This window comes from Urocitellus parryii, chromosome 9 (genome assembly GCF_045843805.1).
Source record: "Urocitellus parryii isolate mUroPar1 chromosome 9, mUroPar1.hap1, whole genome shotgun sequence".
NCBI lineage: Eukaryota > Metazoa > Chordata > Mammalia > Rodentia > Sciuridae > Urocitellus > Urocitellus parryii.
The window spans coordinates 27,417,818-27,433,274 of NC_135539.1; the positions used below are offsets into that span (position 1 = coordinate 27,417,818).

General features: G+C 39.4%; 1 protein-coding gene across 5 annotated transcripts in view; it reads left to right on the plus strand.

Moving 5' to 3' along the window:
- Baz1b (bromodomain adjacent to zinc finger domain 1B) overlaps window positions 1–15,457 on the plus strand; it is a 79,684-nt gene that overhangs the window by 1,458 nt on the left and 62,769 nt on the right. For all 5 annotated transcript variants that reach the window (XM_026396823.2, XM_026396822.2, XM_026396825.2 and 2 more), the window contains exon 2: window positions 10,770–10,886. In XM_026396823.2, coding sequence (XP_026252608.2) covers window positions 10,770–10,886 — 117 coding nt within the window. The remainder of the gene's footprint in view (window positions 1–10,769; window positions 10,887–15,457) is intronic.

Genomic DNA, 15,457 nt, shown 5'->3' on the forward strand with positions numbered 1-15,457 from the left:
GTCAGCGCGCCTGGCCGCTGCGGGCCCGCGCTCCGGCTCGGCCCGCTGCTCCGGGGCCCGCGAGCGGGCCGCTGGCTGCCGCGGCGGGGCCGCTCACTTTGTCCCCGGGCCCGGCGACAGCGAGCGCACCTCCTGCCCGCTCCGCCTGGCCGTAGGCCCCGAGCGCCGGAAAGCGGGACTGGCTTGGCGCTTTTTTTTTTTTTTTTAATTTAAATGAAGTCGTCAGCTCAAGTTTTAGGAATCTTGCACCCGCGCAGCCTCGTGATCCGGCTGGCGCCGGCCGGGACCGAGTCCCCAGCCCTGCCGGGGCGCCGGGACTCTAGCGGACCTCGGGCTGGCTGAGCTGACAGCACCGCGGGCGCAGGACCCGGCTGCATTTCCAGACCTGCAGGGGAGGCGGGAGGAAAGCCGGTCCCGCAGCCCCGGCCCTCCCCTTCCCTCGGAAGACGGAGGTTGGGAATTCTCAAGATTTGAAATTGGTGTTTGCTTTTTTAATAAGATAAAAATGTGGAGAAGTACTTAAAGGGTTTGCGTTGTGTTGGGAACACGAGGCTGCTGTTGTAGATGGGAAGCCGAGGCTCTTTGCTCGTTTGTTCGGAGAGCTCTGCCGCTAGCCTGGGCTTTCAGACTTTTCATTTTACTTTAAAGGCTGTGCGATGCTGGGGATGGAACCCAGGGCCTCGCGCGCTGCCGAGCGCCACACCACTGAGCCAGCATCCCCAGCCCTGGTGGATGGCTTTTATTTTACTTTTTTTTTCTTAATATGGATGCTAGATCTATCATTTTAAAGTTTACATCTTAAAAGAGGATTTCTGAATCAAGCTTTCACGTATCCGTAGTTTTATCAGCCCTCGGTTTTTTTTTTTTTTTTTTTTTTTTTTGGTACCAGAGATTGAACCCACAGATGTGTTTAACCACTAAGCCAACTCTCCAGCCCTTTTATGTTTTTAATTTTGAGACAGGGTCTTGCTGCATGGATTAGGGCCTTGTTAAATTTCTGAGAGTGGCTTTGAATTTGCAATCCTCCTGTCAGCCTCTTGAGCCTTTGGGGTTACAGACCTGCGCCACCAGGCCTACTCTTTGGAAAGACTAGATTTCTTGTTTTGTGTGTGGCAGCATTGGAGCAAGTGTCCAGGTGAGCCCTTTAATTTCTCCTTGATCTTTGTGTTAATGTAGTACTTGGTAGAATAATCTCATTCTTGTTTGTGAGTGCAGTTTGTGAATGTTGGGTGTTTACATACAAAGAGACTTGGAAAGTGAGTCTGGGCAATAAGAATTCTTTTGATGAAATATACGTATAATATCATGGAGCAGAAATTAATTTTGGAGATGGAGGAGCCTTGCCTGGTTTGCCAAGTGGGCCCAAAGAGTTGAGGATGACTTGTTAAAGGTCACACGCTCTGTAAATGATGTCAGGATTATAATCCAGTGCTCTTCCTGCCTAGTCCCTTCTAATTATTTTGAGAGAAGGAGAAATGCCACTCCTTTTTATTTTTCTCCTCTTGCGGTGCTGGGAATTGAACTCGAAGCCTCAGCTGTTTTCCCTACCATTGAGCTACATCCCTAGTCCTTTTTTCAATCCCCAGTGCCATCAGAAAAAGAAAAAGAGAGAGAAGAGGGAGAGAGAGACAGAGAGACATGCTTAGGGAAGAGTTAAATTCCAAGTCGAAGAGGTAGTGAGTTAGGTGAAAATGGCCATGATAGCTAAATTAGGACTGGCAACAAAGGCTTTTCATGTCACTCAATGAAATCATTGAAATATATACATGTATGTATCTGTGAGTATGTGTATATGTAAGTGTAAAAAGACTTTTTGATGATAATTAGAAACTGTAATGTGAAATATTATGTATTTTGTAAGCATTCTTCATTTTTTATTTCCCATACAAGCATTTAGAACTCTTTTAACAAAGGAGTTCTTTAAGAGCATTAGATTTAGGGGATATATTGCTCTCTTGGGAATGTCTACAAGTGGAAACACTTTGAGGATGGGTTTTGAACAATTGTACTGTATGGTTGGCAGGTTGGCATATTTCTTTATTAGGCTATTAGTGGTTTCATAGAGGAGAACAAATACATGGTTGAGTAACAATTGCATTTGAACTGTTGTTATTCTTAATTTATATTTATGGTTATATTTTTAATAGTATTCAATATTTTAATTTTCTCTTAATACTCACTTTTTTGGGGGGGGCATCAGGGATTCAACTCAGGGGCATTCGACCATCCCCTAGCCCTATTTTTGTATTTTATTAGAGACCAGGTCTCACTGAGTTGCTTAGCGCCCCGCTAAATTGCTGAGGCTGGCTTTGAACTCTGGATCCTCTTGCCTCCCCCTCCTGAGCTGCTGGGATTATAGGCATGCACCACTGTGCTCGACCTTTAATACTCACCTTTTTAATTGCATATGTACTCAAGAAAATTTATATGGTATTTTACTGACTTAAAGCTGTGAATTAGTATGTTCTTGAAGGTACAGTGTACATCTTCACTAAACTTAAAAAAGTTGTAAATAATTTATATATGTAATGACTGGGTGTTATATTGATTATGTTGATTATATTATGGATTTGAATTTATGCTTTTACTTCCCAGGGTAGTACCACAGGCAAGACACTACATCTTAGTTGAAGAATGTGAAATTTTTCAGAGCAGTTCTTGATGTGATTATTTGACAGTAGACTGATGATACACTGACTGTAATGAAGCTAGATTTTAAGCAGGAACTGAAGCTTCAAACAGCTTGCTGTAAATTAGTATTTTTGTTCTGTTGATTCAACTGTCATAATTACTAAAGTTTAGAAAATTAATTTATGACCTTTGTGGCATTATTCATACAGTTAATTTGCCTCTAGACAAGAATGACTAGAGCATTTTATTTATTTATTTATTTACCAAAGAGGCTTTACCACTGAACTACAAGCCCCAACCCTTTCTGTTTTTTTGAGACAGGGCTAAGTTACTTAGTGTCTTGCTAAATTCTTGAGACCCGGCCTGGAACTTGCAGTCCTCCCTCCTCAGTCTCCGAGTTGCTGGGATTACAGGCAAGCACCATGGCTTCACGTACTTTATTGAAAGAAACAATCTTTACCAGGCTAAAGAGAACAAAGCAGCTGTATATTGTGGTGAGGAGGTAGCTGGCTCTTGAAGTCATAAAAAAGTAGATGCATAATGAGATGATCTATGATTTGAAAATATCTTATCATTTATAGCTTACACAACCTTTGGAGAATTGCTTTGACATTTTGTCTGCAATTATATGTGCAGGAGTTGCTGGAACATAAAAACCTCAATTGGCATTTGCTCTGAGTGGTTATTTGAGAATGAGTGACTTATTTTGGTAACCTAAAATCTGAAATAGGATTTAGAGGCAGCTGACTCAGTATCCTTCTAATGGGCTTTTTTTCTTGTCTTTTTTTTTTTTTGGCTCTACTGGGGATTGAACCCAGGGATGTGCTACCACTGAGCTATATTCCTACCTCTTTTGTTTTTTATTTTGAGATAAGGTCTTGCTGAGTTGCCCGGCTGGCCTTCATTTTACATCCTCCTGCCCTAGTCTCCTGAGTAGCTGGGATTATAGGTATTGGTCACTGGCAAAACACCTTTTTTGTATTCTAAGACCTAGATTGAAGCAGTCCCTGTGTGTGATATGCCTTTCTAGCAGTAAAGAGAAAGATCTGGAGGAAAACATAATGGCTTTTTAAGCCTCTTCCTGTAGGTGGCATATCTCACATCTGTTCACATCTATTGGTCAAAGCAAGTCCCAAGTAGGTGGGGATGGGGATGTACATTCCTCTTCAAGAGACATTGCAAGCCACAGGCAGTGATTGGAGATGTAAAATCCTGTATAGGAAGGGGGTGAGTAGTTGGAATCAGTAATATAATGTATTATATTTGAAGGTTCAGGTGATGTTTCCTGTAGAAAGTTTTTTTTTGAAATCTAAAAGACAATTAGAATTTGGTTGGTTGAAGAATAGAGAATTATATATTTGTGGCAGAGAAGGTATGATGAGTTTATGAATGTGTAGTATGAATTTGAGGGTTCTTGGCTTTTTTTTTTTTTTTTTTTTTTGGTACCAGGGATCGAATCCAGGGGCACTTAACCACTGAAGCACATCCCTAGCTCTATTTTTTTTTTTTTTTTTTTTTTTTTTATTTAGAGACAGGGTCTCACTGAGTTGCTTAAGGTATTACTAAGTTGGTGAGGTTTGCTTTGAACTTTCAGTCCACCTGCTTCAGCCTCCCTAGCCACTGAGATTATCTTCACTTTTTTTGAGATGGGGTCTCACTGTATTGCCCAGGCTGGCCTCAAACTTTTGAACCCAAATGATCTCCCTGCCTCAGCTTTTCAAGTTTAAATTGTTTTTGTCTTGTTTTGTTTGATGATACTGGGTGTTGAACCCAGGGTCTCACCCTAAGTGCTGATTGCTGAGCCACATCCCCAGCTCCTAAAGGCTCATGATTTTAAGAATTTGAAAGAACTTTCATATACCTAGAGTGAAGAAATTACTTAGTAGTGAGTCATGTGAATAGGGCTGTGTCTTGTAGGCTTTTCTGACATGGGGTAAGGAATTTGAACTTGGCCTTCATTTTAGTGAAAATTTTGAATAAAAAAGAAGTAGGGAGATCACTGTGGCTGCAGTGTCAAGAAGGGATCTTCAGCTTGGAGACTAGCTGCAAGTGACTAGACTAGTGAAATAATCTGGGCAATAGATGATGGTGGTCTGAGAGAAGTTACCAGCCCTTGAGGTGAAGTTCAAGAGATGGATTTGAGATAAATGAAGCAGATTTGGCAGAATTGCGATTGATTGGGGATTTGTCAAGGATGGTGTTTTCATTTGGATTTTAGTGCCATTCCCCAAAATAAAGAATTCTAGAAGAACAAGTTTTTTTTTTTTTACATAACATCTTTATTTTACTTTTTATGTGGTGCTGAGGATCAAACCCAGCGCCCCACTCATGCCAGGCAAGCGCATTACCACTTGAGCCACATCCCCACCCCAAGAACAAGTTTTTAATTTTGTTTTGTTTGTGAGTGGAATGAGATAGTGGAATATTCAGTTTGGACGTCTTATTGAGTCACTTACGCATATCCAAGGAAGTAGCCACATTGATATTGGTTATATGGGTCTAGAATTCAGAGGGAGGTGACTGAGTTAGTATGAGAAGTTATTAGCATATAGAATATAATTGAAGTTACAGGAATGGATGAAGTGACCCAGCAGGAGAATGCTATATAGATAGCATAGTTTTTTTATGGAAGGGGCTGTTGGAAAGGTATATATGAGGATAGATGGTACTTTCATTGTTGGAAAAAACCATAATCAATAAATATTTAGTATTTAAACATATCTGTAAAATATTCTCTATTTTTCTTTTAAAATTACTTTATAAATTACAGAAAATAAAACTTAACAAAATCTTATCATGATTTTTAATAAATTGGAGGCAAGAGAATTGCCTCCCTCAGGGAAGGAACATATTTGCATCTCAGGGGGCCTGAGGACAAACACCTTTTTTTAAAAAATATTTTTTAGTTACAGATGGATGCAATATTTCTGTTTTGTTTATTTATCTGTATGTGGTGCTGAGGATTGAACCCAGTGCCACAATCCCAGCCGGACCAAACACCTTTAAGTAAACAGGAGACATGAGTTTAAAAAACAAAGATTGGGGCTGGGGATGTGGCTCAAGTGGTAGTGCACTCGCCTGACCAGTGTGCGACCTGGGTTCGATCCTCAGCATCACATACATATAAAGATGTTGTGTCCACCGAAAACTAAAAAATAAATAAATAAATATCAAAAAATTCTCTCCCTAAAAAATTAAAATAAGTAAAAAACAAAGATTGAGTAAGATAAGGGTTTAGGGTGAGAAGTACAAAGGACCAGAGAAGATTACTACAAAAGAGGCTACTTAAAATGTTTGAAAATGTTATGACTAGGTGAGAAAGCAGGGTGGATTAGATAATGGTTTGGTTATTGGAGAGAAAGGACTGACTTGAGAAATCTGTTAGTGGTTGAAGTTAGGGACTGAAGAGATGAGGATGATTTCCTGATGCCTGAGTTGGACACTAGCATCTGTGAGATTGGGACTGTCTGGTAAGGAGCCAGTTTGGGAAGAAGGGAAAGTAGTAACAATGAGTCTAGTTTAGAAAATGTTGGACTGGAGAAATCACTGAGGCATCTTAGTGATACCAGTCTTGTATACTGTGTTTACGTGAGTCTACTTTTAAGGAGAATGAACTGGGCATGTTATTCCTGCTTTTTAAAATAACTAATAATAAGAAATTAATTTTATCTATTTAGTATTGGGCATTTCACCACTAAACTACACCCCCAGTCCTTTATTTTTTAAAAAAAAATTTTTAAAAATATATACATTATTATTTTAAAATATTTATTTGTTTTTTAGGTGTAGATGGACACAATACAATGCCTTTATTTTTATGTGCTGAGGATCAAACCCGGGCCCCGCCCGTGTGAGGCACGTGCTGAGCCATAATCCCAGCTCTATAGTATTTTTTTAACATGGTGCTGAGGATTGAACCCAGGGCCTCACACGTGTAAGGCAAGAGTTCTACCGCTGAGCTACAACCCCAGCCCCCTTTAGTTTTTTATTTAATTTTATTTTTTATTACTCTATTTTCTACTGGGGATTGAACCCAGGGACACTAACCGCTGAGCAATACTTCCAGTCCCCTTTTTTTGGATACTGGGTATTGAACTCGGGCACTTGACCATGGAGTCACATCCCCAGCCCCCACCCCTCTTTTATTTTTCTTGCTTTTGTTGGCCTTTATTTAATTATAGAAGAAAGTAAATACCTTTTCCTTTTGGGGCCATTTGTGTATCTTTCTCTGTTAAATGTGTGTCACATTTACCTATCTTTTTTTTTTTTTTTTTTAGTTGTAGTTGGACACATTGTCTTTATTTTTATCTGGTGCTGAATATTGAACCCAGTGCCTCACACATTCGAGGTGGGCACTCTACCAATGAGCTACAGCCCAGCCCACATTTACCTATCTTCTACTACGTTTTCTTTTACATGGCCAGGGTATAAATCTTTGTGAACTTAGAAAAAACACCAATATTTGTAGTTTTATATACATATTTCAAATGAGATGCTCACTGTTTTCTAACATTGTTTATTGCTTGGAAAGACTCTTCATTATCAGAAAAGTTTGAACATTAATTTTGTAACTAGCCGCCTAGATGACATTTATTATATTGATTTTAAGAGGTTTTTTTTTTTTTTAGTTTTAAGAAATTTTCTAATTAGATAACACTCTCATGTACAAGTGATGATGTTGTCCTTTCTTCTTTTCTTCCAGTGTCTATCTATGCCTCTTGATGTTAGTTTTCTGATTCTGTGTCAGAACATTGAGAGGTGGGACATAAAAGGAGGAAAGACTTGGCTCAGAGGCTCAGAGGCTTCAGTCTGTGATCAACTGGCTCCACTGCTTTGGGGCCTGTGGCAAGAAAAAACATCCTGGTGAGGAACATGTAGTGGCAGCGTTGTGCTAGTCAGGAAGGACAGAGAGGGAGAGGAAGGGGCAGGGGTTCCAATTTCCCCTTTAAGGCACACCCCATGTGATCTCACTTGTGTCTACTTGGTCCAATGTCCTAAGCCTTCCACCAGTGGTCACTAGTGCCACAGGCTTGACTCAGTCTGGGGGGCACAAGCTTTGGGGGTCATAGAAGGCACAAGCTTCGCAGACTTCTCTCTGTTGTTTAATTCAGATGGCCTTTATCTCCTGAACAGAACTGAATTATCTTGTTAACCCCTTGCCTGCATCTGAGTTGGGATGCTGACACTGCTTCCCTATTAGGTGGTTCTGTGTCCCAGCCCTATATTGTTCTTTATTTAGACCACAGAGTCTCACTGAGTTGCTTAGCATCTCACCATTCCTTAGGCTTGCTTACCCGCCCCAGTGCTTTTTATTTTTTTAAACTTTGAGACAATCTTGTTAAGTTCCTGAGACTGGCTTTGAACTTGCCATCCTTCTGACTCAACCTCCTAGGCTGCTGGGGTTATAGGCTTGCACCACCATGCCCAGCTTGTTACTCTATTTTTGTGGTACTGGATGTTTAATTCAGGCACACTCTATCACTGAGCTACTCCCCAGGCCCTGCCCCCTTTTTTGAGGCAGGGTCTCCCTAAGTTGTTCAGGCTGACCTTGATTTAGGATTTTCCTGCCTTGGCCTCCCATGTAACTGGGATTTTTAGGGATGTGTCACCATGCCCATCCTACTTTTATGAATTCTCAGTGATTGGGTTTCCTTAGCATTTTATAAAAGTTGGATTCTTATTTTTTACTGGTACTGTAATATGTTTAATCACTCCCATATTAGCACCATCCTTAGTGAGAAAATTGGATTTATTACTTAGATTTTGGCAGATTCAGAGAAAGATCTTTAGTAAGTGAAGTGGTTGCTGGTTCAGATTACCTGTGAGTTTGTCCCTATCATTTGCCGTTTTTACTGATCACAACCTTGGAAAACTAAAAAAAGTCTTTATACATTAAAAATGAATACTTGTGAGTTGGAAGACAATATTGATATTAATAGAAGGAGCTGTTTAAGTACTTTTATTTTAGCCACCATAAAAATGTGTCATTTGGAAAGTATAGGGATTGGCAGCTGACTCGGCAGTTAACTCTCTAGTTGTAGTGTTAGTTGATTTCTTGTATGGCATCTGTTGCTGTGCATAAAGTAAATTCATTACTTGCCATTTGAATTTGAATGTGGCTGGGTGATGGTGAATTCTGTCAGGATGGTAAGGAAAGTTACAGTATATTTGGCACTTATGCCAATATCTCCCCCTGTCTCTCTCATGAAGAGACTGAACAATTACTAAATAATCTGGTAAATGTACTATTATTGGAGACAACATGAAAATGGATATTATGTCAAAAGTTATTTTTAGGATTTTAATTTTCATAGTGCTGGTAATTGAACACAAGGCCTCATGCATGTGAGGCAAGTGCTGTACCAGTGAGCTATATCCCAAGCCCTGGAATTTATTTTTTAATCCTAGGAAGCAGCAAGTGTTCCCAAGGCAGGCTGGAATGCATTTTTTTTTTTTAATGTTTTAGATGTAGGTAGACACAATACCTTTATTTTATTTATTTATGTGGTGCTGAGGTTTGAACCTAGTGCCTCACACGTGCTAGGCAAGTGCCTTACCACTGAACCACAGCCCTAGCCCTGGAATGCTATGTTAATATGCATTAGTATATGCATAAGAGTGTTATAAACTGCCTGTGAGAATGTGGTCATCTTGTTTTACTATAGACTAATTATTTTTTATTTATTTTATTTTTTGATACTGGCAATTGAACCTAGGGGCACTTTACCACTGTGCTATATCCCCAGACCTTTTTATTTATTTTTGTTATTTCGAGACAGGGTCTTGCTAAGTTGCCCAGGCTGGACTCAAACTTGTGATCTTCCTGCCTTAGCCTCCTGAGTTGTTGGGATTACAGGCATGCCCTCTGGTGGAATGATTCTTAAACTTGCTACTCATCTGAGCTCTTATTCTTTTCTTTCTTTCTTTCTTTCTTTTTTTTTTTTTTTTTCTTTCTTTAAACGGGGATTGAGGGCTGGGGCCCTTTGCCACTGAGCATCCCTACTCCTTTTAGTCAATTTTTTATTTTGAGACAGGATCTTCTAAATCTTCCAGGCTGGCCTTGAGCTTGTGATCCTTCTGCCTCCTGCCTTAACCTTTTGAGTTGCTGGAACAGGTGTTTTTCACTGTACCCTGGCACTGACCTCTTAAACTCTTAGTCCCTATGCCTTGTTTTATTTTGGTTTTCCTTTTTATCCCCCCTTTTGAATTGGGGTTTGAACCCTGGGGCATTTTTACCACTGAGTCACATCCCCAGTCCTTTTTTATGTTTTAATTAATTATTTTGGGGGTTAGCAAGGATTGGACTCAGGGACACTTGACCATTGAGCCACACACCCAGCCATATTTTGTATTTTATTTACAGACCGGGTCTCACTGAATTGCTTAGCTTTGAACTTGAGATCCTCCATTAACACTTTTAGGTCACATCAGTGCCCCCTGCTTAAAGCCATATTTTCAGAGTACTTATAAGGTAAAAGTATAGAGCAAAAACACTCAAAGACTTGGTAAAACCTAAATAATTTGGCTTTGAACCTGAGGTCCTCCTTCTTCAGCCTCCAGAGCCTCTGGGATTATAGGCGTGCGCCACTGTGCCTGACAGAGCAAAACATTTTCAAAATTCAAGGGTGTAACTTACACGTACACACATTGGGAATGGTCGGGTTAAGTGTGTAAAAACTGCTTATGTCATTTTTATTTTGAGACAGAGCCTCACTAAGTTGCTGAGTGTGGCCTTGAATTTGGCGATCTTCCTGCCTCAACCTCCTGAATTGCTGGGATTATAGGTGTGTCACCACTCCCAGCTATTCCTTTTTCATATGATATTTTTTCTTGGGAATTTTTAGTACTGTGTGAGCCTTGTAAAGTGAAATGAAATTTTGTTGAATTGAGGAAATGACATTTATACTAAAATACTAATATTTTATTTGTAAAATGTGATAAATCATTCTAATTGTACTTTAGTTCTGATCTTGCTTTGGACTTGCCACTTGAAAACCCTGGTTTCATTTCTGTCTTTTTTCCTGCTATAAATTATAGAAATAGTACTGTAGATTTTTTTTCTATAAATAATTATTTTATGAGTATGGATTGGATGTCTCTGTTACTTGAATATTGTTTTCCTGAGCTGCTGCCAACAGAGAGTATGAAGCCCGCTTGGAAAGGTACAGTGAACGCATTTGGACATGTAAGAGCACCGGAAGCAGTCAGCTAACGCACAAGGAGGCCTGGGAAGAAGAACAGGAAGTTGCTGAACTGTAAGTAATAGAAGCCCTGCCTTCTGGCCCCATCTTCACCTTGTTAGGAAAGGATGGAATAATAACTCTTAATGCAGTATTTGTTTTCAAATATATGAGGCATTAATTGGAATATATATGATAGTGTACTGTATTAGTGTCAGGGGCCTTTATCTTCGTGGTATTTTGCTAGTAGCAAAGTGGGGACAATACATATTTATTTAGGTTTTACCAGGCCTTTGAGTGTTTTTGCTCTATACTTTTACCATGTAAATACTCTGGAAATATGGCTTTAAGCAGGGGGCACTCATGTGACCTAAAAGTGTAAATGGAGACAGCAAAAAGGCATAAAGTTTTCTTTGTTTTGTGGTCATTTGAAATTTCAGATGATATTTACAGCAGATGTCAAAAACAGATAACAGTTTGAGGACAGTTTAATAGAAAGGGTGAATTAGGTGTCTTAAAAAAATCATCTGTTCAAAATGCCTAGTTGTTTGAATGATCTCTCAAAGAAAACATGCAGAATTTGGGCTATAGGTTCATACAAAGAGATAAGTAGAAACTAGGGATGATAAAATAGTCCTTTTGGGAATTGGGAATAGGTGCTTTTTCTGGATTTCTTGTTGACTTGTAGCAGACAAGCAGGAGAGCATAGGATTTACTAATTGAATACTAGTGGGCTCTTTGTGATGGTCCTGCTGACTCATTGGTCAAGACGGCTAACCTGGTGCCTCTTCTTTGCTTATTGGCACATTCTCTCTGGGATTAGTGTTATTTGTATTTTGTGTGTGTGTGTGTTTGTGACACACACTTTATTTAATGTGCTAGACCAGGGGTTGGCCAACATCTTATAAAGGGCCAGTTTGTAAATATTTTAAGCTTTGTGGACCATATGGTCACTTGTCTCAACTAAACTCTTGACATTGTTAAACAGCTATAGATATTATATAAAGAAATGTGTAGCTGTGTTATAACAAAACTACTTACAAAAACTAGCACTGCCAGGGCCTGGTGGCTCACTCCTATAATCCCAGTGCCTAGGGCAGTGAGGCAGGAGGATTGGCCAGCCTCACCAATTTAGCAAGGCCCTAAGCAATTCATCGAGACCCTGTCTGAAAATATAAAAAGGGATGGGAATGTGTTTCTGTCTTTAAGCACCCCTGGGATTCAATCCTTGGTACTCAAACAAACAAACCAAAAAAACTAGCAGGATGCTGGATTTGGCCCACTGACCTCTATAAAAGACTGTAATTTTTTCCCCCTGGTGCTGGTGATTGAACCAGGGCATGCTAGGCAAGTACTCTGCTATTGATTTGCAGTATCAGCCTTAGCCTGTAAACATGTTTTTTTTTTTTTTAATATTTATGTTTTAATTATAGGTAGGTACAATATCTTTATTTTGTTTTTATGTGGTGCTGAGGATTGAACCAAGTGTCTCACACATGCTAGGCGCGCGTGCTACCTCTGAGCCACAACTCCAGCCCAAACTGTTTTTTTTTCTCCTTTTTTTGAAACTGGAGATTGAGCTACATCCTTATCCCTTATTTATTTATTTTTTGGTTATAGATGGATGCAATACCTTTATTTATTTTATTTATTTGTTTTTATGTAGTGCTGTGGATTGAACCCAGTGTCTCCCTTATGCCAGGCAAGCACTCTATCACTGAGCCACAACCCCAGCCCTTGTTTTAAAATTTTGAAACAGGTTCCTGCTAAATTGCAGAGGCTGGCTTCGGAACTTGTGATCCTCCTGCCTCAGCATTCTGGGTCATTAGGTTTATATGTGTGTGCCACTGTGCCCAGCTAGCCTGTGAACTTCTTAAGGCTAGAACTCATATTTGACTTATTCTTGAATTGGTTACAGTGCATAGCACAATCCTCTGCATTAAATAAGCAGATATTACTCACTTTTTTGCAAATACAACACTACCTTCTCCAGATGACTTTTTGGGAAAATTGTGTGTAAATATTCTTTGTAAATAAAAGATACCACCATTAGCCTACAAAAAGATAAAAAAGTAATAAAGGAGGATGTTATGGTTGTAGGAAATGTGATTATGTACCTAAAAAACCCAGTGAATCTGTTTAGTAAAAAGCTATTCTGAGCCAGAACGGTGGTGCACACCTGTAATCCCATTGGCTCGGAAGGCTGGGACAGGAGGATTGGAGTTCAAAGCCAGCCTCAGCAAAAGCAAGGCACTAAGCAACTCAGTGAGACTCTGTTTCTAAATAAAATACAAAATAGGTCTGGGGATGGGGCTCAGTGGTCAAATGCCCCCAAGTTCAATCCCTGGTACCAAAAAAAAAAAAAAAAAAAAAAACTGTTAGGAACAAATATGAAGATTCAGCTTCAAAATGAAAAATAAATTATTTCCCTACATACAAAGAAGTAAAGGTCAGATAGAATTTAGACTAAAGATATTAACCTGGAGATATTAGGAAAACTTCACAAGACTTCATGAAGAAGGTAACTTGGGTTTGTTTGTTTGTTTGTTTTGGTGGTACTGGAAATTGAACCCAGGGCTTTGCACATAGTAGGTAAATTCTCTGCTACTAAGCCTCATTCCCCAGCTCTATGAAGATAGCATTTGACACTTGTATTTATTTACTTACTTTTGAGGTACTGGGGATTGAACCCAGGGGGCATTCCCCTACTGAGGCATATCCCATCTTTTTTTTTTTGTTTGTTTGTTTGTTTTTGAGCTTGTTATCATTAAGTTGCCAATGCTAGCCTTGAACTTGTGATCCTGTTGCCTCAACCTCCTGAGTTGCTGGGTCCCTGCACTGGTGAAAGGTTGGATACTTTGTACCAAAATGTTTAAGATAGAAAATGTTTATTTGTATTTAATTCAGCAAACAGTGGAAGATACCAGTATTGAATAAGGGAGGCCTATGATAGTAGTTAGGCTTTGAAAAGATTGTCTAGAAGCAGCATGTAGAAAGAGTTAGGGAAGGAGGGGAATCTTTGTAACTGGAATAGTAGTCATGCAGGGATGCTTGGCGCAGGAATGCATGGCAGGAATAAAAAGGATGAGATTAACTCTCTGCTTCTTCCTAAAAAGAGTTTAAAAAGCCACTACAGACTTTCTCAGAAAGGCATACACATTAGCATATTAAAGATATTTAGAAGACCTGCAGTAGAGATACTTTTCACTAGGTTTTATATAATGGGTTTCAAACTTATTTGACCTTGGAACCTGTTACATCTGAGGGAAGTTCTGTAGAATGTACTTTGGAAATGTTTTACATGATTTGATTGCTATTAAAATATAGGAGGGTGGATGGAGAAATTATTGAAAAAGATTAGGAGGTTTTGAAATTTTTATTCAAAGTAAAAATCCTTTCTATTTACAAAAGTGATGCGTGGGCTGGGAGTGTAGCTTAGTGGTACAGTGCTTACCTCTAGCATGTGCAAGGCCCCAGGTTCAAGTTCTGTCACTGCCCCCCCCCCCAAAAAAAAAGAAAAACAAAAGAAGAAAAAAGGAAGTAACACACCCTTGTTATAAAAATGTATGTGAGGGCTGGGATTGTGGCTCAGAGGGAGAACGCTTGCCTCGAGTGCATTAGGCACTGGGTTCAATCCTCAGCACCACATAAAAATAAAATAAAGATATTGTGTCCACCTATAACTAAAAAATAAATATTTTAAAAAAATGTATATGACATGGAGTAAAGGAATCTGAACATTATTGTCCAGCCTCACTCTCCAGAAATAACTAGCTATAGACCATGGAGCTTGAAACCTGAGTTTAATGGAAAGAGAGTGAATTTACAGGGGCCAGGAAAAGCCTCTTGGAATTAAGGAAATCTGAAAACATCTTGGAAGGTTGATTAAGCTGGGAAGAGGACACAAAGTCGGGGAAACTGGAACATATCGATCATGATTGTAGTATAGTAGATACCTTGGTGGATTAATTCATTGTAAGAGTATGGTAATAGATACGGTATAGTAGTCAGTAGTTATGAATTGCATAGAATGATGCAGAATACTCCTTGTTTTATTTATTTATTTTGGTGCTGGGAATTGAATTCAGGAGCACTGAACCACTGAGCCACATCTCTAGCCCTATTTTGTGTTTTATTTAGAGACAGGGTAAGAGTTGCTTAGCACCATGCTGTTGCAGAGGCTGGCTTTGAACTTGCAATCCTCCTGTCTCAGCCTCTTGAGCTGCTGGCAGAATATTTCTTATATATCACATTGTATCATGGTAACACAAAACCTAATACTGGTCTGCAGTTGTAGTTTTGTGGCAAATCACTTGCCTAGCATGCATTGGGTTCCATCCCAGCACTACTACCAAAACAAATAAGCCAAAAAAAAGCAGAACAAAACAAACCTAATACTGGCATTTGCACTAATGTTCTCATCCCCCACCCCAATCCCCCCAAAACTATAAACTTTGGAATAAATATTAAATTATCTGGTCAAAATTGCATATCTAATAACTGTCCATTAAAGTTGCTTCCCATTTTCTGCTAAAAGAATCCAGCAGTGAGTATCTTAAAGTATATGGCAGTTTTGATGAATATTGTTCAGTTGCTTTCTAAAAGGGTTGAAAAATTAGGCCATCAGCAGTGTTTAGTTGCCATAT